This window comes from Balaenoptera physalus (assembly GCF_965194825.1).
Source record: "Balaenoptera physalus genome assembly, chromosome: 10".
Taxonomy (NCBI): Eukaryota; Metazoa; Chordata; class Mammalia; order Artiodactyla; family Balaenopteridae; genus Balaenoptera; species Balaenoptera physalus.
Genome location: NC_138889.1, coordinates 73,535,099 through 73,561,127, shown reverse-complemented (window position 1 = coordinate 73,561,127; position 26,029 = coordinate 73,535,099). Strand labels below are relative to the sequence as shown.

Sequence of the window (26,029 nt, the reverse complement as noted above, 5' to 3'; positions counted from 1 at the left end):
TTCTGTATACACTACAGCTTGCTCACCCCCAAAAGTTTAGCTTGCTCACTCCTAAAAGTTTAGCTTCCATCACCATGCAATTGACCCCCTTTACCCATTTTGTCCTCTCCCTACCTCCCCTTCCTCTCTGGTAACCACTGCTCAGTTCTCCGTATCTATGTGTTTGTTTTGTTTTGTTTTTCATTTTTTAAAATATTCCATATGTGAGTGAAATCATACAGTATTTGTCTTTCTCTGTCTGACTTATTTCACTTAGCATAATACCCTCAAGGTCCATCCATGTTGTTGCAAATGGCAAGATTTCATCTTTTTTTATGACTGAGTAATATTCCATCATATTTATACCACATCTTCTTTATGCATTCATCCATCAGTAGGCACTTAGGTTGTTTCCATATCTTGGTTATTATAAATGATGCTGCGGTGAACATAGGGGTGCATGTATCTTTTTGAATTAATGTTTTTATATTCTTCAGATAAATATCCAGAGGTGGAATAGTTGGATCATATGGTAGTTCTACTCTTAATTTTTTGTGGAATCTCCATACTGTTTTTCATAGTGGTTACACCAATTTACATTCCCACCAGTAGTGTATGAGGGTTCCCTTTTCTCTACATCCTCTACAACACTTGTTATTTGTCATCTTTTTGGTAATAGCCATTCTGACAGGTATGAGGTAATATCTCATTATGGTTTTGATTTGCATTTCCCTAGTAATTAGTGATGTTGCACATCTTTTCATGTGCCTGTTAACCATCTGTATGTCTTCTTTGGAAAAATGCCTGTTCATATCCTATGCCCATTTTTTAATCAGGCTGTTTGTTTTTGTTGTTGTTGTTGAGTTGTATATTTTATATTTTGGATGTAACCCCTTATCACATATATGATTTGCAGATATCTTCTCCCATTTGTTAAATTGTCTTTTCGTTTTGTTGACAGTCTCCTTTGCTGTGTGGAAGATTTTTAACTTAATGTAATCTCATTTGTTTATTTTTGCTTTTGTTTCCCTTGCCTGCGGAGATGTATCCAGAAGGATATTGCTAAAACCAAGAAAGACAAGTGATTTTTGTTATTGACTTTGTATGTTGTGACTTTGCTTGATTTACTTATTAGTTCTGGTAGGTTATTCTTTTAGATTCCTTAAGGTTTTCTATGGTCATGATCATATTTTCTGTAGCTAAAAACAATTTCACTTATTTATTTCCTATCTATGTTCATTTGATTTCTTTTCCTTTGCTTATTGCACTGGCTAAGAAATCCAGGACAATATTGAATAGAAATGGTGAGAGCAGACATTTTTGCCTTAGGTAGAAAACAGGGAGACTTTCACCATTGATGACAATGTTAGCTGTAGGTTTTTCAAATATACCTTTAATCAGATTAAAGACGTTCCCTTTGATTCAAATTTGCTGAAAGTATTTATCATGAATGAGTAGTAATTTTTTGCAAATGCTTTTTCTGCATCTGTTGAAATGATCATGTTTTTCCTACTTTGTTCTCTTATAATGATGAATTATAATGATTGATTTTGAAATGTTAAACCAACTTTGCATTCCCAAAATAAACTTTACTTGGTCATGATTTATTATCCTTTTTATATACTGCTGCATTCTACTTAGTCAATCTACTTTTATGCTTTTTAAAACTAATACCCTGACCTTCGGAAAAATAACTCAATTTATATTTTGCAAACAGATAACTCAATTTATATTTTGCTAAAAGCTGTCTTTGTGTTCTGCATATTGTGAGGAATATGAGAGAAGAAGTTATGATTCTCTTCTCAGAGGAGTTTATGGTTTCACTACCTTAAGAAAAAAAAGAATAATACATGATTGATTTTAATGTATGTCACAGGTATACAAACTTGAAAGTTGTACAGTGGGGGAAAAGAGGAAGAGAGACAATTATCAGAGTTACTGTGCCAGAATGTCTTTGTAGAAGATTGAGATTTGCTTTCATCCTCTGTCACATGATGTAAATTTATGTTTAAGAAAAAATATTTAGACCAAAGTTGAGAACAGAAAGGGTATATTTATATTTAGGTTTTACCTTAAAGGAGACAGAAAGAAAATGAGAAAAGAAAAATGAAAATTCCTGAACTGGGAATTAGATCTAGTTCCAAATCTTAGCTGATTTTAACTAGTTATGTTGCCATGCGGAAGTTACATTATCCTTTCGTGCCTCAGTTTTCTCCTCTATAAAATGTGGTAGTTAGGCCTGATCAGTAGTACTTGTCAAGGAAGGAGAAGGCATATGTATTTCTGAAAAAGCTCACCAGAACTCCTTGTCCAGGTGAGAATCACTGGATTACATATTTTCTAAATCTATTTCCATTCCTAAAAATCTCTGATTTGGGGCTTCCCTGGTGGTGCAGTGGTTGAGAATCTGCCTGCCAACGCAGGGGACACGGGTTCGAGCCCTGGTCTGGGAAGATCCCACATGCCACAAAGCAACTAGGCCCGTGAGCCACAATTACTGAGCCTGCGCGTCTGGAGCCTGTGCTCCGCAACAAGAGAGGCCACGATAGTGAGAAGCCCGCGCACCGCGATGAAGAGTGGCCCCCACTTGCCGCAACTAGAGAAAGCCCTCGCACAGAAACGAAGACCCAACACAGCCATAAAAATAAAAATAAATAAATAAATAAATAAACAAATATGGTTAAGAAAAACAAACAAACAAAAAAACCATTAAAAAAAAGAAAATACCTTGCTTTAAAAAAAAAAAAGCTCTGATTTTATAATTTTGTGAAATCAGCACACTTGGAGTAAAGACCTTGTTTTTAACTTTGGCTTAGCCATTCTCAAATTTTGTGACCTTGACAAATCACTTCTCCTTCCTGGGCCTTATTATATTTATGTTTAAAATGAAAGTATTGGAAAAATGGGTTTCTAAAACCATTCTGTTTCTAAAGTCTGATCCTAAAGTGAAGTAAAGCTACTTGTATTATACATGTGTGTATATATCAAATATGGCAAAGAACTTACTGTAATGAAATAAATAACTCTGGTTACATCTTTTATCTGAAGGCATTCAACATTCTTCAGAATCATGGAAAATAAAAAACTAAGGCCCACATTGTTCAACTCATTTCTAATTTTTAATGGGAATTTAAAAATTAGTTGAAATGTTAGCTTTGTGTAGTATCTGCTCCCAACTTGTAATGCAAAAATCTAAGACTTCTATATGTTTTTCTAGATGTCGTTTTCCTTTATTATTTACAGTCTGTTGTAAGAAAGCTTCAAGGGATATAGGGCTTTAGAGCACCACATCTTTAACTAGCTGGGGCATAATACATGATTTGAGTCTCCAATATTTTCTAACAGTAAGGTTTGTTTATTAAAGAAACCCCATGCTGTGACTGAATCAGTCTAATAGAAGCCAAGTTTGAACTTGAACATTCAAATGTATACCCATATATCTTGGGCATATATCATACATAATGATGTGGGGTCTAGACATCTTTCTGGGTTTGTTTATGTCTGTTATGGATTCCCCTCATTATCCATGCTGTTTGAGGGAGACCCCGTGGATTCAGCTAGTTTATTGCCTACTTTCTGTATTTTAAGACTAACTGAGTTCCAAGTGGCCCATATGTTCCAACTTGGAAGATTATTTTCTCACTTGCCTGTTTTATGATGATGATTAAGGAAAAATAAAATAAGATTTTAGGAAATGGTGACATGTTTGAGAGTGGCTAACCATAATCCTTTTGGCTATATTTCAAATATAGTTTTATAATCTTTATTATGCTACTCTTCCTAAAAATTTTTGACAAGTTTGAGTTACAGCATCTGTTTTCTTATTTTTAAACCATATTGTGTACCATCTGTTGTTTCATTATCATGGATTATAACTTTTAGGATTTAGTGAAGGTAGGTATAGACTTTAATCTTTAGTTATACTAATTTTACAGTTTATGTATATACAGTATACTCAGAATGCTAGCTAGAGTTGAATGAGTATACCTAAAGAATAAATTTTAGATATAAAATAAAAAAATTTATTTCTACTTATTATTATTAACCTGGAGCAAGTAATTTATGGCCACGTAACTAGCAGATTTTATTGTTGCTGTTGTTGTTAAAACCTCCCCCCTTGACATTTATTTTATAAAATTAGGTATCTCTGTGCATGACTCCTTAATTTTAAAGAAACTGCTATTCATATTCTTTATAAGTTGCAAAGCTATTTTTACATCAAGTGAAATAAAGAAGTCAAATAACATTATCAGAATTTGCAATAAATATTGAAAGAGGGTCAATTGTCATTAGAATTTATCATTATGGGTATTTTTTTGAGAGGATGATATAGCACTTGCTATAAATATTCATCATGTTCTTAAATCTAGAGACATTTAGTGATTAGGTGATTTTATGCCTGTTTATGCTGGAAGCAACAAAAGAAACTTCAAAAACTGAAAACATAAACATAATTGAACCACCCACTTAAAATAAAAATGGAATAGATGTTTTCCAGGGGAGAACATGCTTTCTGTATAAAAAGAGCTAGTGTAACAAGAAGTCATCTATTCTTGATTTCTTTAGACAGCTAGACCTTTGTGCCTTGTCTAGTTTCTGTGTTTTAAGAGCTTGTTCTGTGTAGCAGAAATAATACAATAAATGGGTTTAACCACATTTGTCTCAGCTAGACAGTCTGCTTTGTCAGAGATTGCTGGTACAACATAAACAAATTATGTGTTTGTAGTGCTTTTCAATGAAAGCCTATCTAACAGAGCTGAGATTGTGTTTCAGCAGCTGTAGATTTAATCTCCTACCTGTCAGTTAAAACAGGCATTTCCTGGGCCAGATAAGAACTGGTTGTAGAGGAGGGAAGTAGTCACAGCTGGACAAAGACCTATTGTTATTGGCTGATAATGTCTATGTAGATTCAACGCCTTGTTCTACCATGGAAAATACAATCATAGTGCAGTTTTAAAGGAGCTAAACTGACCTTTTATATTGTTAAATTGGGAAGAGTGGAAGAGACTCAAAGCTGGGCTTTGTGTCATTCATATTTGGGAATTGTCATTTGGAACTAAAAATAAATATCTATAGCTTTGATCACCATTATTCTAGATCCTTGTGGATGCGATAGTAGGGTTAAGGAAAATGCCTGCTCACAAATTTGTAACTACATTTTTAGGAATTCAAGTTTTAACCCAAACTAAAGTCAAAAATTAAATCTATGGATAGATACTTTACCATGTGACTCACATGTCATGGGACAGGGACATATATTTTTCTTTTTTGCGGGGGCGGGGGATGCAAAGGCGGTTCTGTTTCTCTCCTTGTTTCACTTTCTTACCCACAGAAATTTATAAAGTTAAGTTGAACTGTCTTAAAATTGGTCAAGTTGGTTTGGAGTAAATGTCTATCTACATTCAGTCAAATTATTATAATATTATTCTGAGTCCTATGTCTCCCAAGTCATGAATGGCTGGCTGCTAATAGGGCACACTCGTGGATTGGTTGGTCCTTGCATTTATATTAACTTGGTCAGCACCCTAAATCTACAGCTTTTCAATTTTCAGTTTAAATTTCAATATAAAGTAGTTCATGAGTTCTCAAATTTAAAAATGAATATGTGTCTTAATTTAATTAACAATTATAATTAAATTTTAATTAAAATTTTTATAGCATTTTTCATTTTGCAAGAGCTTTTTACTTATATCATTTGATCTTCACAAAATTTTTGTAGGGTTAACTGTAACACGGGGGTTGGAAGTGGACATTTGCGAAGTGTAAGGAACAGAGTAGGCAGTAATCAGGTCAAAATTGTGGATTTAAAAGACAGAACTAATTTTTTAAAAAGCCTACAGTATCCTTGCTTGCTTGTTGCTTGCTTGATTCATCCCTTCTTCTCTTCCTTCTTTGCTTTCTATCTTTCCTTTCATATTCTTCTTTTCTTCCCTTCCCTTCCCTTCCCTTTCCTTCCCTTCCCTTCTCTTCCCTTCCCTTCCCTTTTCTCTTTCCTTTTTTCCTTTCTTAACATCTTGTGATTAGGACAAACCTGTCTTAATACTACTTTTGTGTTTTTCATGGTACAGAAGATTGGCTAAGATTTTATATTGTATCTACCTTTAAATCTAAGACATATAATGCCCCTGTATCTTTTTTATTTGTCTAACATTAAGAATTGTCATCAAGGGCTATGTAATACTCTGTTTTAGATGGAGTAAAGTAAAAATTTAATATATTAGACTCTAGGACAAAGGAATATTAGAATTTCTTAGTAGGGTTTCTTTATTTTAAGAATGTGTAGAAAATTCAATATGATCATTTTCCATTTTGAGTTCTGTTTTTTTTGTTTTTTTTTTAATTGACCTGAGTGGACCATTTTGTTTCGTTTTGGGCTTGAGTTTCTATTCCCTTTCAGCTGTGATTACATGAGTTATTACTAATCATTCAAATTATGCTATTGGCCTATTATTCTTTGTAACCGCAAAGAATATTATTTGAGGTGAATTGCTGCAGCATCTGACTCTGTATTGTAAATTCCATTTCATTTGGCAAATATAACATTAGTCTCAACTACCAAAAAAAAAAAAAAAAGCAAGAGAAGTTTAATTTAACCAGTGTTTTGAGCCAGTTTGCATATATTAAATTTTCTACTCTTCTGATCTTTACTAACAGTTGATTTTTTTTTCTCATAGGTAGCTTGAATCTCATTTAAAATATTCCTATTTTTCCCACACAGAGACTGAATTAAGGATTTACATTTTTAGTTTTTGTCAATAAGCTTCTTGGCTGCTTAAAATTTTATTCAGACATACTATTTGGGGAAGAGAATTATAGTGATTCAGCAGTAGCCACTTAGGTTTTAATTTCTTATACTCTTCTCCCCTATGGGCATAAAACGGTGCAAGTGCTTGAAAGTGCTATGCTTCTTGCCTCATGAAATCACTGGACAGGTCTGTTTTAGTCAGTCAGTTAATCAGTCACTTAATCAATCAGTCAGATAATGACTTTTTGCCTTTCATATTTGGAGGCACTGTCCTAGTAGCATGCTAAGAATCTGTCTGCAATGTGTCTTCCTTCTGCTTGAGCAGAGAGATATATAAAATGGAAAAAGTTCACTGTTATCCCCACTTTGGGACTGTTGAGGTAGTTTCTAAACTGGTCTCTCTGCTTTCATTCTGGCCCTAATAAAGTCAAATTTTCTCACAGCAACCAGAGTGATCTTTATGAACCTAAATCAGATCTCATGTAACTTTAGGTCATTTAACCCTGAGCTATATTGTCTCCTCAGAGAAGCCTTTTTTGACCACCCCTGTCCAAAATAGTCCTTTCTACTCCCTACTGACTACCTCCTGCTTCCCACCCTCTACCCCTCATACTCTTATCTCATTATCTTACTTTATTTTTCTTCATAGCATCTATTATCAACTGGCATTTATTATATTTAATATATATTTGCTCATGGGTGTATGTATACACACACATACATACATATTACATTCATTTGTATGTTGTCTGTCTTCCCTAGGAGATAATGGTAGGAAATTTCCTCTACTTCTTTGTCCCCGGTGCCTAGAATGGTGTCAAATATTGAACTGAAAACCATTAAATAATTCAACACAGTGTATGCAGTATAAATTTTGACAGAGGGAAAGAAAATTATACTTGGGGAATTTTCATAGAGGAGTTCTGAGCTGCACTTTGAAGGGTAGGTCAGGTTTGGGACGGCAAAGGGGAAAGGAAAGATCATTCTACATGGTAAGTGAGAAAAGTGTCATGCACAGAAACTTAGAAGCTATTGAAAGCAAGAGGAGAAAGAGGGTAAAGGGTAGTAGGAAAGAGGTTTGAGAGGTTTGTTAAGAATATGTTATAGAGTGATTTCACTGCCAGCCCAGGCTAGGGAGTTTGGACCTTACCTTCTTTAATAGGAACATTGCTTTATTGTATCTAAGTTATTTAACATGAACATAGTACTAAATTAAAATATAAAAATAAAATTGCTCTTTTTGAATCAACATGTTAGCTTATCCTTATACCAGCTTCAGTGTTGACATACTTGTGCATTTAGTTGGTGTAGCAAGTGTTGAAGTATGTGTGAGTGTGTGTATGTGTGTAAGTGTGCATGCTGAGGGCGGGGCAAGAGTTGTAGATTACATTCCAAAATGAATTAAAGTTCCATGTTATTAACTTTTTGCTCTGAAAAGGCTAGAGTATAATAAAGAGTAAACACCTGAAGGCTATTTGATTTGTGGCTATAGTCACTATTTATGCCTTTACTCAGTGTTTATTTCCTATAAAGATCACCTTACTTTACCTCTCTGCATCCTGCCCCCCTTAACATATACGGGCAAGGTCTCTCATTGATATTTCCAGGGAGGGTTATCTTGCCATGGCTGGGACCCAGCTGTCAATAGTTTAGACATCTTATTTATGTTCTGTTCAGAGTTTATGTTTCTTAGCCCTTCTAGCTTAAGAAAGAAACTGTTTCTGCTCTCCACTATAGGTGATGCTTAAATGTTTTTCTGTCATTCATTCTACATTGCATAACCAGCCCACTGTGATAAAACAAACATTTTAAAAATTATTTTGGAAAACTGTATTTCTGGCTCTTCTGATGAGAACAGCTTATTTCCGTCAGTTAAGGATTATAACTGATGATGATGAAATTATTAAAGAAGCTTAGAGGCAACTCTAAATTATACTATAGAAGAATTTTAACAGATATACTAGGAGAGCTCAGTCATTAAAAATATCTTCAAATAAATGAACAAAATCAATTTTTATATTTTCTTACCAACTAGTGGACTTCAAAGTCAGACTGTGGCATGCCAAAAGAAAAGATCACTGTAATGAAGTATGTTTGAAGCAGAGGTATATTTCTATTGCCTCGATTTGAGGATTTCAGATGATAAAAGGACTTCAAATTGATTCAGAAGATCTAAAAATTATCAAAATTATTGTAGCTTAGTTTTAAAATAACAGACAATGAAAGTTCTTTAATGCATTTATGTTACAAATATTTGTTGAGTCCCTACTCTGTGCAAGAGAGGGATTTTTACTAAGATACAAAGTCCCTGCCTTTAAGTTGCTTGTGCATAATTTTAACAAAACCTGTAGTTTAAGAGGTAAACCTGCATTTCTGGAGGAGGAATTTAGTAACTGAACTCTGGTCATTGCTAACAGAATAAGGCTGTGTAAAATACTTCAGGGGTAAAAGCCAGATTGCCTTCATTACAGGTCAAAAGTTTGTGAAAGCTTTATATCTGAATTTGGTTGTTAGAAACAAAGGAATGCCACATTCTTCACAAATGTTGCTATATTTATGTGGCATTTATACAGAATTTAAAAAAAATTAACTTCCATCTTGGCAAAACACTTTGATCATTGTGTATTTAATGGGGTTTCCATCTGAGAACAACAATCATTAGTCTCTAATATGTTTCATACTTCTGTGGAAATAAGACAGGGTGGAATAAGAAACATTCATCTTCACTAGTCTTTGGAAATATCTAAAATAATTGACTAGCTCAGTCTTCTGTGATGGCCTGGTGACCACTAACTGAGACTATTTGCATAATAGTCAACTCTTCACTTCTGTAGTGATAACTGTTTGTATCTGATTAAAATTAAGACTGTTTTAGTTCTCTTGACTTTTTCAGAAGTTGCAAAAATTGAGATTTGCTGTTCTGCTTTAACCAAACAAATGCACACATGGGGATAACAATATGCTGAGTTTATGCAGATTTTACAGCACGAATCTGAATAAAATACCCACTAATAGATCCTTAAGGAGTAATAAACACACATGAATTTTCCTTAGTTGCACTTTAAAGTGATTTTAACATACTACTAGACCTTAACAATAATATTTAATTGACAAGATTATGCATTTGTATGGATTGAAAAGGTGGTACATATCTAATTCCAAATGAATCATAAATTTTACCTTTGCATAACATGTTTTATTAATCTCTTTATGGCCAGGACATACTACTTCCCTCCTGGTGAGAGTTCCTTAAAGCATAGTAAGATAATTTAAACACATTTAATTAACATTTGTCATCCATTTTATGAAGTAATCTGACTTTTGTCCTCATAAATACTCTCAAAGTTTTTCTTGGTTTTAGACTATAGGAAGACTATGGAAAGATACGTAATGGAATTTTTGTTGTAATTTATTTTCCTTTTTAAGCAAATCTTTCCTTTCTCTGTTGACCCTATTCCAAAGTAAGCTGACAAATTGGATGATTTCTACTACTATGTAAGTGAAAACAAACTCAACACTGCTACCTGACAAAATAAAGCTATGGACTTCTCTAAGGCATCTTTTTATTCCTAGTGCTCAGCATAGCACCGGGCAGATTGTGCTAGGTGCTCAGTGAAAGGCTGTTGAATAGTTGAATGAAGACAGGCACTACTGACTTCCCTTACAGAGTAACATGCCTCTTAGAGGCCTAAGAGGTCATTTTGTATGTGTGGAACTCTTTATTTCAGGGAGGAAGGAGACAAATAAGTAAGAGATGCTAGGAATCATGATTACATTAGTACTCAATCCATGTTCTTTTCTTTGAAAATTCAATATTTAAACAGAACATGTACAAATGAATGAGAGATAAAGTAGTGACGTTTGACTACTGATGATCCTGGTGGATTAATGAGATATTTGTCCATTTTAGAAAATACAAATAGAACAGAGTGTATACAATATGCTGAGAATATAAAAAGGTGTTAACACAAAGGACAGGATTGGCCCTTTCAGGGCCATTAACATTTCTCTCTGAATATATACCTAAAGGAGATTTTTTAAATGTGCTCTTGACCTGATAAATGGAGCCATTGTACTCCTACTCTCAGTGATCATTTCTCTCCTGCGTAACCAAGGAAGGGAGCTGGAAAGTACTAGACTGTGAAGTGGATTTGAAATAGCTATCTGAAAGACCAACCTAAAAAAAGAGTTGCTTTGCTTCCATGTCTTACTCTTGGTAGTGAGGGGGGGGACATAGTGAAGCTGGTGACAATACGTATCGTCTCCATTTTTCCTATGAATATTTCAGATATTTTATTAGATATATTTAATAGTGCAAATTAGTAAAGACAAGTAAACTACTGAAGCTATTTTCCATTTTTCTTAAAATTAACTTTTCATTTAAGTATAATATACATACAGAAAAATACATATTACAAACGTAAAGTTAGTCCTTCATTAATGTTCAAACTAAAACATATGACTTTGAAAGACTAAAGCCTGAGTTTTTAAAAAGGATGCCTTTAAACTGCAATATCTTGAGTTTGTTCTACCTTTTCAGGGTTTTTCCTGGCCCTTTAGTGAAGATTTTGAAAAGAGTGGTGGCAGCAATATACAAATTTCTAGGAAGAAATTGAATTATATTAAAGATGAACGTTAACAATGGTAACAAAGTGTTTTGTATATTATCCTTGTGGGAGTTTGAGAGAGAGAAAACATCTTGCCTTCAACAAACAAACAAATAAAAACAAACAAAACAGCATCTTTTTTTTTAAACATCTTTATTGGAGTATAATTGCTTTATAATGGTGTGTTAGTTTCTGCTGTATCACAAAGTGAATCAGCTATAAGTATACATATATCCCCATATCCCCTCCCTCTTGCATCTCCCTCCCACCCTCCCTATCCCACCCCTCTAGGTGGACACAAAGCACAGAACTGATCTCCCTGTGCTGTGCAGCTGCTTCCCACTAGCTACAGGATCTTTTTCTTACATTATTTGTACAATGATTATCCATTGGATGTTGGTGGAAAATATCTGGGAAGATTGGACTCTGTGTTCTTAAATACTCAGAAAATGTGTGTCCCAGAATTGCTCCTGATAAAATTTCAGTGTGATTATTCTCCTGCTAGAGCTAGCTGGATTCTCTACAAGCAAGGATTTGCAATCCTCCATTAGCTATAGCAGCCAGAGATTTGCTAAATAAGACAAATGAAAAGCAAACAAAGTGATATCAAGATTTATTTAAAAGTCATTCTTGAATTCTCTTCTTTAATGAGAACAACTACAGCTCTATACTTTTTGCAGTTGTATTAACAATAATACTACCCTATGGAAATTCGTGCTCAGAAAACCAGTTCTTAAATCCTTGATGATTCTCACGTTGATTAGTTGACACAAAATGCCTGCTATATTCTTAGCCCTGTGATCAGAACAATGGGGTGTATAAAAATATAAATGTCACAGGCCATTCAGGACACTCAGTTTACTTGGTGAGAGATGATTAATGAATTGAAACAATTAGAGAATAGTCAGGTAGGCTGTATACAAAGTTCCTTAGTATACTTCAAACTATGGTCAACCAAGAGAAGTTCAAAATGTTGACCTTTGCATTATTTTGCTTTTTAAGTCAGGGCAAAGCGGAGTCTTCACATTTTCGACAAAAAAAAAAAAAAGTTTTGAAACTAAAAGGTTTGTGTTAAAGCACTAATTTATCCTATCAAATGAGACCTTTTCCCTCCTAACTCTCCAGAATTAACTGAGATCTGGCATGCATTTTTTGGCAGTAAGAAGATACCTCCATGACCCTGAAGGCTTTTCATGTAAGGTTCTGGGGACTTTATTTCTTTCACTCTAGACACTGCAGCTTTTATAATGGTAACACTTTATGCAAATGACTCAGCTATTCTTTGCAGTAAAGAATAGGGCCTTTAAGGAAATTCCACCCCCACCCCTACCCCCGCCCCTTTCTGTTTGTATGCCCTGCCTCTCCCTCTCTGATGGCTCTTTCTCTCTGTATTTTCTGTCTCTGTCTTTCCCTCCCTCTGTCATGATTTACAAATGTTGGAAACATTCCTTCCAACAGATTAAAGAAGCTTTATCCAATTAAATCACATGAGGAATGATTTTCTAGAAATAAGGCATTAAAAAGATCTTCACTTGCTCACTGTCTTTAACTTAGTAATAGACATTAATATGTTCATGGTTTTCAATAAATACTTATTTCCTATCACTGAGAAAAGTTAAATAATCCTCATGAAAGAAAATGAGCCCCCGAGTGTCACTCTGCATATTAGCACGTAGCCAGGTCTCTGCCAAGTTGCTCTCTGACTGACTGCTGCAGATGCTCTTTCTCAAGTATTCTGAGTCATATCTTTAGTGCAAGTCTTCAGGGACAAACAATAGCACCTGTTCCTCACAAGATATCAGGCCAGTTAGCCCATTCATGTATCTTTAATGAAGCTCTGGGGCAGATGGCAAAAAATGGCATCATCAACAACTTAGCACAGAGAAAACAAAGGGCATAAGTGTTGATGCAACAATGCTGTTTTATGAATAGAAAGAGTCAGAACCTAAGTGTTTCACATGCATCTGCTGCTGTCTTGATTGTCTGAAAGATGTGAGGAACACCGTAGCAATTAAAATTTCTGGGCATGTAGCCTATTTGATCAAGAATGTGTTCCCTACCCTCTGCAGAAGGGAAATGCTTTGGTCCGGGATTGTGGAAGTTTAGAATTAATGGACAGTTGTGCTTTGGGGGATACAGTTTGTTTCTTTCCTGATGCACTGACTAGGCTTCACCTATGATGGGGTTCCTGGTTTCTCATTAGTCATTCAACTTACATACCCTGTCAGTTAGTGCTGACTTCCAAAGCAATAAAAATAATGCAGTTTCATGCTCAGAGATTATTTTTGGTCACGTTGTTTTACTCTTTATATTAACAAAATCAGTTTTACTTTTACCTATGGGATAATTAAAGAATCTCTGAATTTGGGCTAAGGGAAAACTACACTTTCAAGAAAAAAAGTTGCTATTTGAAATTTTGATAACTTCCTGGAAAAGACATGTGGAGACTGGTCACTCTTTGATGGAGTGAGGGGAATTCTATTATTTCTTATTCTTTAGTAAAATATTTTTGAAGGTTGCTGTTTACAATGTGATTGCCTTTCCTGGCACGTCACCAAATGGGAAAATAGGATGATGGGAAGGAAGAGGAAAGGCAGGCTTACATTCTTCAGAGCAGGGTGGGGCTTTTCTGTATTTCAAAATTCTTTATCTGCCTTAGGCACTGACATGCAGTGCAGTAAACTTAATTCACAACTTCCATAGAAGAAAAATATTGTGGATATTTATGTGATTCTTGTGTGGCCACCAAGCCCTCTTTCCTTACCTCTCCCCAACACCTTGCCCTTGCTTTCCATTTTTGCCCCACCTTCAACCAATAATCTAGTAAGTAAAATAAATGGAAAGCTATGAAAGGAGAAATTGTTGCTTTAATTCATGATTTCCACTCACATTATTTGCACTGGGTCATACTGGTGAGCTTTGTATGAAAGATAGCAGTCATAAGTATTCATAGACCTTCATTACCCTTGCTAGTTTTTAAGACACGTAATTTCTTTTAAATGGTATCCCACTGGTGAAATCTGAATAAGATTTTTGGATTGTATCAATGTCAGTGCCCTGGTTGTAATATTGTTCTATAATTTTTCGAGATGTTACCGTTGGGGGAAACTGAATTAAGTGAACACGGGATCTTTCCATATTATTTGTTACTGCCACATGTAAATTTACAATTATATTTATAAAACTTTCAATCAAATAATTGTTATCACAAAGAATTATATTCCTTATCTCATTTAGGTCTGTTTAGCAAAAGATGACTTTATGATTAATATAATATTGTACTTAAAAGTATAGACTTTGAGCCTGACATACCTGGCCTTGAATCTTGGCTCTACCACTTTTTAATTGACTAAGTTACCTAACCTCTCATGGTTTTGTCTTTGTCATTAAATAAATGAGGATAATAACAGTAGGTACCTCACAAAGTTTTGAGAATTAAATGAGATAGAGCATGTAAATCACTTCCCAGCGCTTGACATATAGGAAATACGAGAAAATATTAGTTGCTGTGATGATGATGATGATGATGATTTCTGTAATTAGAGATAAAAGAGGAACTTTTCATCATCTCTCAGCCTATATTCTAACTGGCTACTGGATATTTTGGCTTGTATTTAATAAAGGGCATTTTGAGTTTTCATATTATTATTTTACTTAAAATGAGTTAAGGGCAATTTTATCATTTGGAGCTAAATGATTATTGCTAATGAATTAACTGGAATTAATGACAATAGATTCGAGATCAAATATTCTGGGTATAAAATAAGAGAGAAGGAACAGACTAAAACTGAACAACATAATATCTATACTCCCAGTCACCTCCAGAGACACACCTCTGAAATATAAAATTATTTTCAGTTTCAGCCCCCCAGATTTTCTCTATACAAAGAGTGTACACACATGATTTCTCTCTTTTCTATCAATGAAGTCCATGTGATATAATGGAAAAAGCACTGGACAGGGTGATTAGCAGTTCTGAATTCTAGATCCAGCTCTGTCATAGGCAGTGTGACCTCCACACTGCCTATGACAGTGAGAGCCTTACCTTCTCTAAGCCACCTGGTTCCCTATGTGTAAATTGTGAGGTTTGAATTGGATTAGTGATTCTCAGAGAATGGTCCCTGGACCAACAGCACTAACTAGCTTCACCTGGGAACTTGTTAGAACAGTACACTATCAGGTTCCCACCTCAGATCTACTGATTCAGGGACTCTGAGTGTGGGGTCGAACAATTTTTGTTTTAATAAGCCTTCTGGTTGATTCTGAAGTCCATAGAAGTTTGAGAATCACTTCTCTGGATTAAATTTTAGTCTAAATTTTAGATTGTTGGACCCAACCTCCAGAGTTTCTGATTCATAGGTCTGGGGTGGAGTCTGATAATTTGCTCTTTGAAGTTAGATGCTGCCGATGCTGCTGGTCAGGTACCACACTTTGAGAACTACTAGGTTAGATAAACTCTAAGCTCCATTTCAACTCTGTGATTCCATCATTATCGTTGCTTTCACAATGCCTTCTGTCCCCCTCCTTATTTACTTTGTCCCTCAGTTTATTGAAACTGCCTCTTACCTAATAGTTAACATTGAAACTTTCTAAGATATCCTACCTTGTAGAGGGTGTTGGACAGAAAAGAGCTTCCCTAAATTCTTACAGCTTTTGTTAATATGAAACACCTACAGCTCTTTGGCATTGAAAATGACCTTAGGACCTACTATATAGCACAGGGAACTCTGTGCAATGTTATGTGGTGGCCTGGATGGGAGGGGAGTCTGGGGGAGAATGGATACATGTATCCGTATGGCTGACTTGCTTTGCTGTGCACTGAAACTATCACAACATTGTTCATCAGCTATACTCCAACATAAAATTAAAAATTAAAAAAAAAACGACCTTAGGTGGCCTACTTAGTTATCTCATGTGCGTAGCTAGTTACAAAGGAAATATCTTCAGACACTAAGTTTCAATAATTAAGGTCTGATGCCTAATTGCCATTGATCCCTTTATGTTGTCTTAAGATCTGAAGAGCTTGGGTACCAATGTAAAAATAAAATTATGTTTTCATTTGAAGATGCTGTTTAATGAATAACACTAAAGATCCCAAATTACATCTTCAAATGAGCTTTTTAATCCCACCTTCTTTTTCTTGGTTTTCTGGATATTTGGGATGGGATAATGCTCTGCGAGATATGGGTCTGCTAAGAACAAACAAGCCTCTGCCTGCCAAACTGAATTATTTATTTTGCTCATGTTTCCTTTTTTTGAAGTAGAGTTATGGGTTAAGATCCACTGTTTCTTGTTTTATCAGTAATTTGATAATTTTCTAGTACTGAATTGCAAACTATATAAGAGAAAAGCAAGGATCTAACATTTACTTAGTGCCTATTATATGCCAGTCACTGTGCCACAAGCATTACTTTTCTTGTTTATTTAATCCTCACAACAACCATGTAAGGTAGTATCATTAGCTTTGGTTTTTACATGAGGAAATAGACTCAGGAAGGCTAAGTAACTGCTCAAGATCACACAGCCAAAGAAATGGCAGTGTATAGATGTAAGCTCAGATTCGTTTGACAACAAAGCCTTTGTAGGCATAGTAGATTCTGAATAAAAATATGTGTTGAATGAATGAGTAAAGGAATGACTATATGCCATTATCTTCCTAATGTTGAGTTTTAAACAATCATAGAATTATAAAGTTGAAAAGGCACTATAGGTCATTATCTAATCAGGGTTTTAGTTATGCATATCCTTTAAAGTATCTCTAACAGATGAGTATACAGCCTTTACTTGACCACCTCTTGGAAAATGGCACACACGACCTCTTTAATCACAGTGATTATTGAATAGCTCAGAAAATTCTTTGCATTCAACTTCCCTAAAATCTCTTTCTTTTGAGCCTAGATCTGCCCTTTGTAACTGCTCAGACTTAATCTGGTTCTCCTTCCATACATAATTCTTTCAAATATTTGAACATAAGCATATATCTTCTCTCTCCCAAGCAAAATAGCCCCCATTTTTCCAGCTACTCTTCAAGATCCACACATAATAATAACTTAATAAATGTTTGTTAAATGAAAGAAGGAAAGAATAAATAAATTTGATACCTAGACTCCTCAGTTTCTTATTTCCTTTCTTTAGAATGTGAAGCATCTGTGCTGTGTTCTGGGTACATGCTAGGACCATATTTCTAGAAGTAAATGAAGTAATTTCCTTTGATATACCCTTGCACTGCACAATAGTCACCCACAAAAATATCATTTTTTAGTTTTCTGGCATAGAACAGTGCTGTCGTCTTTGACATCTCAGGTTTGCATCAGGTCACAACAAGCTGGAGTTGAACAGCAAACCTAGTGCTTTTCTTCAGGGTTAAAGGCAAGACCTGGGCGCTAGGGGATCAGCTCCAGTTTAAGCAGGCTAAGTTGGTACTGTAATGTACAAAACTTGGGCTTACCTCAGCTAAAATGGAAGAAATAGCTGCCCAAAGCTAGTTTCTTTCACGCCCCACTGGCAAGGTAGTAATTGCACAAAGACCTTTTTATTATAAGTTGATTTTCCTGAGAAATGAATTCTGAAAAATACTGTAAAGTGTTTATTTTTTGCTTGCCCTTTATTAACCCACATCTTAGGGCTTTCCCTAGAGAGAAACTGTTGGTAAATGAAACCTCTTAGACCTACACAGGAACATTTTTGCACTATGTCCCTGGCTGTGGAGGGAACAGGGACAGGACAAGGCAAGTTGGTGCTATTTAAACAGGGTCATCAGCCAGTATATGGAATTTTGCCTAAAGAGAAGATTTAGGAATTTAAACGGGGGAAGAGTTTGGGGTTGGTAGAATTACTGGGAAAGGTTTGTATCTTAAACAGGATATAATGCAGCTCTTCTATACTAGTAAGGAGGGCAAAGACCCAGTTTGAACTTAAAGATCATTTCTCTTAGTTCATCCTAGTTTTGTTCTTTAAATAACAAAAGTCCTATAGCTTAATTTTTAAAATCATGCCCTAAAAGCCAGCACAGAACCTTCCTGTGATGCTATTGGAATCAGGGCAGCATGCACAGAGTAAGGGAGGGAGCTAGGAAATTAAAATGTGATTTTCACAGACATGATTCTGTCATAGTTCTTATTTTCTTTATATGGAATACAAATACTGATATAGAGTGAAGATTTTCTGTTTTGCATTTTTGTGCTCTTTGATACATTTATTGAGGTCAAATGAAATTTGATATAGTAGGATTTATTATGAAGTGCTCTCTGAATACAACTCCGTAATTACTCAGCTACATGGTAGTGCATAAAGCTGTAAAACTGCTTAGCCAGACAAGCAATTTATATGTTACATCGAGGTGTGGATGGCAAAGAATATTAGTTTAATTGGGAGCCAAGACGTAGTAGCCTTAAATCTGAAGAGCTATATGTTTAACATAATGCAGCGAGGCTTTGAAATAAGATACCTAAACTGGGGAGCTACAGCTTTTGGAATATATAACAATTAGACATTACTTTCTGACCAAAGATATACTAAGTACTATTTTCAAAATAAAGCACAGAATGCAAAGCAGGTGAAAGGGCAAAACCTTTCAACATTGTACGGTGACAGAAGAAAACTTATTTCTTCTAGTTCTTTGTTTTAAAAAAAGAAAGAAAATAAAAGGAAAAAAAGTCAAGATAAAAGATAACCATTAACTATAATTTAGTGGAAGCAGGGAGGAGGCAAATTCACAGTGAGGTTATGTCCTTGGTGTACCAGTGGAATCTGAAAGGGATTTGGTGAATTTAGCCTGAATTTTTCTCAGGGAGCAGATTTGGAATGAGGTTAGAAGTGGGTGGCTGTTTGGGTAACCAGCACACCACCAGGGGTGAAAAACAAATACTCCTTGGCATACATTTGCTTTCTGTCTGATCATAGGCTCTCTTCTGTTTAGCAGGTTCAGGGTCACATGCCTCCGCTCATGATCCCAATTTTTCCACATGACCAGCGGACCCTGGCAGCAGCTGCTGCTGCCCAACAGGGATTCCTCTTTCCCCCTGGAATAACATACAAACCAGGTAAGTAGAAAGGGATTTAACATTCTTTTGGGAATGCTAAGATCCATATGTTTTTGCTTAGTAATCACAACAAACACAGAAGCATATGAAGGAACTATGGATAAAAAGATCATAAAAGCTATTTTAAAGTAAAATTAGAATTGTGAAGGGGGCATGTTAATAAACGAATTGGTTGCTAAAAACTTTTACTTTCTCTTCTTCCACTTGAGTTTGTTCTGAATTCACAGATAAAATGCTACTTTCCCTCAGGACTACAAATTTTTGTCAGCTCTCTCTCATACCTTTACTGTGAATAATTGTCTTTGGTTAAAGATACTTTGCTCCTCCTGAGAGCTTTCATACTCTAGGAGAGTGGTCACATACAGTATAAAATGCTATTATTGTTTGTTGTCTGATTTCTCTTGGAAGAAGAGTTAAAACTGGACTGATTTAATTAGCTTGCTACTAATAGGTAAAATTCTTTTTGATTTTAGTCTAAATAATGAAGCATTCGGTTGTATTTTCTTATTCATCTTTGAACCTCAAAAAACAGGACACATAACCTTGCAATGAAGTATGCTTTGAGATGATTTAGCAAATGTTATGATTTTTCTTTATTCCTCTGAGTTTACTGGACTCCTGGGGAATTCAATTAGGGGCATAATGGTTTGAAGCTTCTTTCAGAGCATCCTTGTAAACAGGGCTTTAAATGTTTAAAGATATGTTGCCAAAGGAATCCAATGTAAGAAGATAGTCAAGTAAATAAAAAGTCAACCTGAATTTCATTTGTGCATTCTTTGTAACTGACCTCAGCTCAGAAGTAGTGACCTTGTTCTACTCATTAATAATTTCTGTGTCAAGTTCTTTTTAACATAGTAACCTGATTATATTAACCACCCAATCTGAGTACAACAAATCTGACTGCAGCGGTTTCTTTGTGTATGGGTTTATAAAGTGAACAAAGGTATTTTAATATGCTTAAAGCAATAATGAAGTATAAATCACTCTACTAAAATTCCCTGTAAGGAATGTTACTAAATAGCATAAAAACAAACCTAGTGGGTTTTAACAACTATTTTTTGCCATCAATTACTCTTATGCTTTTGGTAGAAAACCCCCTTCCTTGTGAGGAAAGGAAAGATGTCTGTGTCAAAACCCAAATTATTCAAAGAATAGAGATCTTAAACGATTGGCTAATTTAAGGACTGACTTTAAAAATTCCTCAGATATAAAGCAGTCAAAACTAGGATTAACAACGGTTTTTGGATACCAGAGTGAAAGAAAATTGTGTTACTCAAAGTTAAAAGCTGATATTTCTAGAGCAGAATTTTTAGAGCAATTTATATTCTGTGAAATTAGTATCCATATTAAGGACAGGATAATATTTTGTTGGACAATATCTCTCTGTCAGTGCAGTGGTTCACTTCTTCTCTGATCTCTATAAGTAGTTTTGAACTTTCTTCACCTTGACTTCCTTCGGAATGTTGGTGTAAACTAAGTTTACTGGTTTAACCTGAATCTGAATTGTTATCCCTACACCAGTTTTAGAAACCTTTTAAATGAACTGTATGTGGAAACTATTTAATTTCCATGTTTTTAAATTTAAAATTCTCCACATTTCAAAACCAGGTTATGGGCCTTATTTTCTTCTAGACACAGATATCAACATAATTGACATGTTATGTAATTTTGTTAAGACAATAATACTATTCTTTTTGTTTTTTAACATCTTTATTGCAGTATAATTGCTTTACAATGGTATGTCAGTTTCTGATGTATAACAAAGTGAATCAGCTATACATATACATATATCCCCATATCTCCTCCCTCTTGCGTCTCCCTCCCACCTCCCTATCCCACCCCTCTAGGTGGTCACAAAGCCCGGAGCTGATCTCCCTGGGCTATGCGGCTGCTTTCCACTAGCTATCTGTTTTACATTTGGTGGTGTATATAATTCCATGCCACTCTCTCACTTCATCCCAGCTTACCCTTCCCCCTCCCTGTGCCCTCAAGTCCATTCTCTACGTCTACGTCTTTATTCCTGTCCTGCCCCTAGGTTCTTCAGAACCTTTTTTTTTTTTTTTTTTAGATTCCATATATATGTGTTAGCATACGGTATTTGTTTTTCTCTTTCTGACTTACTTCACTCTGTATGACTGTCTCTAGGTCCATCCACCTCACTACAAATAACTCAATTTCGTTTCTTTTAAAGGCTGAGTAATATTCCATTGTATATATGTGACACATCTTTTTTCTGCATTCATCTGTCGAGGGACACTTAGGTTGCATCCATGTCCTGGCTATTGTAAATAGAGCTGCGGTGAATATTGTGGTACATGACTCTTTTTGAATTATGGTTTTGTCAGGGTATATGTCCAGTACTGGGATTGCTGGGTCGTATGGTAGTTCTATTTTTAGTTTTTTAAGGAACTTCCATTTTGTTCTGCATAGTGTCTGTATCAATTTACATTCTCACCAACAGTGCAAGAGGGTTCCCTTTTCTCCACACCCTCTCCAGCATTTATTGTTTGTAGATTTTTTGATCATGGCCATTCTGACTGGTGTGAGGTGATACCTCGTTGTAGTTTTGATTTACATTTCTCTAATGATTAGTGATGTTGAGCATCCTTTCATGTGTTTGTTGGCAATGTGTATATCTTCTTTGGAGGAATGTCTGTTTAGGTCTTCTGCCCATTTTTGGATTGGGTTATTTGCTTTTTGATATTGAGCTGCGTGAGCTGTTTGTATATTTTGGAGATTAATCCTTTGTCAGTTGCTTCGTTTGCAAATACTTTCTCCCATTCTGAGGGTTGTCTTTTTGTCTTGTTTATGGTTTCCTTTGCTGTGCAAAAGCTTTTAAGTTTCATTAGGTCCCATTTGTTTATTTTTGTTTTTATTTCCATTACTCTAGGAGGTGGGTCAAAAAGGATCTTGCTGTGATTTATGTCATAGAGTATTCAGCCTATGTTTTCCTCTAGGAGTTTTATAGTGTCTGGTCTTACATTTAGGTCTTTAATCCATTTTGAGTTTATTTTTGTGTATAGTGTTAGGGAGTGTTCTAATTTCATTCTTTTACATGTAGCTGTCCAGTTTTCTCAGCACCACTTTTTGAAGAGGCTGTCTTTTCTCCATTGTGTACTCTTGCCTCCTTTATCAAAGGTAAGCTTACCATATGTGCATGGGTTTATCTCTGGGCTTTCTATCCTGTTCCATTGATCTATATTTCTGATTTTGTGCCAGTACCATACTGCCTTGATTATTGTAGCTTTGTAGTATAGTCTGAAGTCAGGGAGCCTGATCCCTCCAGCTCCGTTTTTCTTTCTCAAGATTGCTTTGGCTATTCGGGGTCTTTTGTGTTTCCATTCAAATTGTGAATTTTTTTGTTCTAGTTCTGTGAAAAATGCCAGTGGTAGTTTGATAGGGATTGCATAGAATCTGTAGATGGTTTTGGGTGTATAGTCATTTTCATAATGTTGATTCTTCCAATCCAAGAACATGGTATATTTCTCCATCTGTTTGTATCATCTTTAATTTCTTTCACCAGTGTCTTATAGTTTTCTGCATACAGGTCTTTTGTCTCCTTAGGTAGGTTTATTCCTAGGTATTTTATTCTTTTTGTTGTAATGGTAAATGGGAGTGTTTCCTTAATTTCTCTTAAAGGTTTTTTATCCTTAGTGTATAGGACTGCAAGAAATTTCTGAGCATTAATTTTGTATCCTGCTACTTTACCAAATTATTGCTTAGCTCTAGTAGTTTTCTGGTAGCATCTTCAGGATTCTCTATGTATAGTATCATGCCATCTGCAAACAGTGACAGTTTTACTTCTTCTTTTCTGATTTGGATTCCTTTTATTTCTTTATCTTCTCTTATTGCCTGGGCTAAAACTTCCACGACTATGTTGAATAATAGTGGTGAGAGTAGGCAACCTTGTCTTGTTCCTGATCTTAGTGGAACTGGTTTCAGTTTTTCACCATTGATAATGATGTTGGCTGTGGGTTTGTCATATACGGCCTTTATTATGTTGAGGTAAGTTCCCTCTATGCCTACTTTCTGGAGAGTTTTTATCATAAATGCATGTTGAATTTTGTCAAAAGCTTTTTCTGCATCTATTGAGATGATCGTACGGTTTTTCTCCTTCAATTTGTTAATATGGTTTATCACATTGATTGATTTGCGTATATTGAAGAATCCTTGCATTCCTGGGATAAACCCCACTTGATCATGGTGTATGATCCTTTTAATGTGCTGTTAGATTCTGTTTGCTAATATTTTGTTGAGGATTTTTCCATCCATGTTCATCAGTGATATTGGCCTGTAGTTTCCTTTTTTGTGATATCTTTGTCTGGTTTTGGTATCAGGGTGATGGTGGCCTCGTAGAATGAGTTTGGGAGTGTTCCTCCCTCTGCTATATTATGGAAGAGTTTGAGAAGGATAGGTGTTAGCTCTGCTCTAAATGTTTGATAGAATTCGCCTGTGAAGCCATCTGGTCTTGGGCTTTTGTTTGTTGGAAGATTTTTAATCACAGTCTCAATTTCAGTGCTTGTGATGGGTCTGTTTATATTTTCTATTTCTTCCTGCTTCACTCTTGGAATGTTGTGCTTTTCTAAGAATTTGTCCATTTCTTCCAGGTTGTCCATTTTATTGGCTTATAGTTGCTTGTAGTAATCTCTCATGATCCTTTGTATTTCTGCAGTGTCGGTTGTTACTTCTCCTTTTTCATTTCTAATTCTGTTGTTTTGAGTCTTCTCCCTTTCTTTCTTGATGAGTCTGGGTAATGGTTTATCAATTTTGTTTATCTTCTCAAAGAACCCGCTTTTAGTTTTATTGATCTTTGCTATTGTTTCCTTCATTTCTTTTTCATTTATTTCTGATCTGATCTTTATGATTTTTTTCCTTCTGCCAACTTCGGGGTTTTCTTGTTCTTCTTTCTCTAATTGCTTTAGGTGTAAGGTTAGGTTGTTTATTTGAGATGTTTCTCGTTTCTTGAGGTAGGATTGTATTGCTATAAACTTCCCTCTTAGAACTGGTTTTGCTGCATCCCATAGGTTTTGGGTCATCGTGTTTTTTTTTTAATAGCTACTTTATTTATTTATTTTATTTTTGGCTGTGTTGGGTCTTCGTTTCGTGCGAGGGCTTTCTCTAGTTGCGGCAAGTGGGGGCCACTCTTCATCGTGGTGCAGGGGCCACTCTTCATCGCAGTGCATGGGCCTCTCACTATCGCGGCCCCTCCCATTGCGGGGCACAGGCTCCAGACACGCAGGCTCAGCAGTTGTGGCTCACGGGCCCAGTTGCTCTGCAGCATGTGGGATCTTCCCAGACCAGGGCTCGAACCCGTGTCCCCTGCATTAGCAGGCAGATTCTCAACCACTGTGCCACAAGGGAAGCCCTGGGTCATCGTGTTTTCATTGTCATTTGTTTCTAGGTATTTTTTGATTTCATCTTTGATTTCTTCATTGATCTCTTGGTTATTAAGTAATGTATTGTTTAGCCTCCATGTGTTTGTATGTTTTACAGTTTTTTTCCTGTAATTGATATCTAGTCTCATAGTACTGTGGTTGGAAAAGATACTTAATATGATTTCAGTTTTCTTAAATTTACTGAGGCTTGATTTGTGACCCAAGATATGATCTATCCTGGAGAATGTTCCATGAGCACTTGAGAAGAAAGTGTATTCCGTTGTTTTTGGATGGAATGTCCTGTAAATATCAATTAAGTCCATCTTGTTTAATGTGTCCTTTAAAGCTTGTGTTTCCTTATTTATTTTCATTTTGGATGATCTGTCCATTGGTGAAAGTGGGGTGTTAAAATCCCCTACTATGATTGTGTTACTGTCGATTTCCCCTTTTATGGCTTTTAGCATTTTCCTTATGTACTGAGGTGCTCCTATGTTGGGTGCATAAATATTTACAACTGTTATATCTTGTTCTTGGATCGATCCCTTGATCATTATGTAGTGTCCTTCTTTGTCTCTTGTAATAGTCTTTATTTTAAAGTCTATTTTGTCTGATATGAGAATTGCTACTCCAGCTCTCTTTTGATTTCCATTTGCATGGAATATCTTTTTCCACCCCCTCACTTTCAGTCTGTATGTGTTTCTAGGTCTGAAGTGGGTCTCTTGTAGACAGCATATATACAGGTCTTGTTTTTGTATCTATTCAGCCAGTCTGTGTCCTTTGGTTGGAGCATGTAATCCATTTACATTTAAGGTAGTTATTGATGTGTATGTATGTTCCTATTACCATTTTCTTAATTGTTTTGGGTTTGTTATTGTAGGTCTTTTCCTTCTCTTGTGTTTCCTGCCTAGGGAAGTTCCTTTAGCATGTGTTGTGAAGCTGGTTTCGTGGTGCTGAATTCTCTTAGGTTTTGCTTGTCTGTAAAGGTTTTAATTTCTCTGTTGAGTTGAACCTGAATGAGATCCTTGCTGGGTAGAGTAATCTTGGTTGTAGGTTTTTCCCTTTCATCACTTTAAATATGTCCTGCCACTCCCTTCTGGTTTGCAGAGTTTCTGCTGAAAGATCAGCTGGTAACCTTATGGGGATTCCCTTGTATGTTATTTGTTGCTTTTCCCTTGCTGCTTTTAATATTTTTTCTTTGTATTTAATTTTTGATAGTTTGATTAATATGTGTCTTGGTGTGTTTCTCCTTGGATTTATCCTGTATGGGACTCTCTGCGCTTC

At 35.5% G+C, this 26,029-nt stretch overlaps 1 protein-coding gene across 19 annotated transcripts in view; it reads left to right on the top strand.

Annotated features, from left to right (window-relative positions):
* The window catches only part of SOX6 (SRY-box transcription factor 6), a 627,969-nt gene that overhangs the window by 468,915 nt on the left and 133,025 nt on the right, over positions 1-26,029 (top strand). For 18 of the 19 annotated variants that reach the window (XM_082476530.1, XM_082476545.1, XM_082476542.1 and 15 more), the window contains one exon: positions 19,250-19,373. In XM_082476530.1, the coding sequence (XP_082332656.1) occupies positions 19,250-19,373 (124 nt within the window). The remainder of the gene's footprint in view (positions 1-19,249; positions 19,374-26,029) is intronic. The other variant, XM_082476538.1, reaches the window with a different exon arrangement.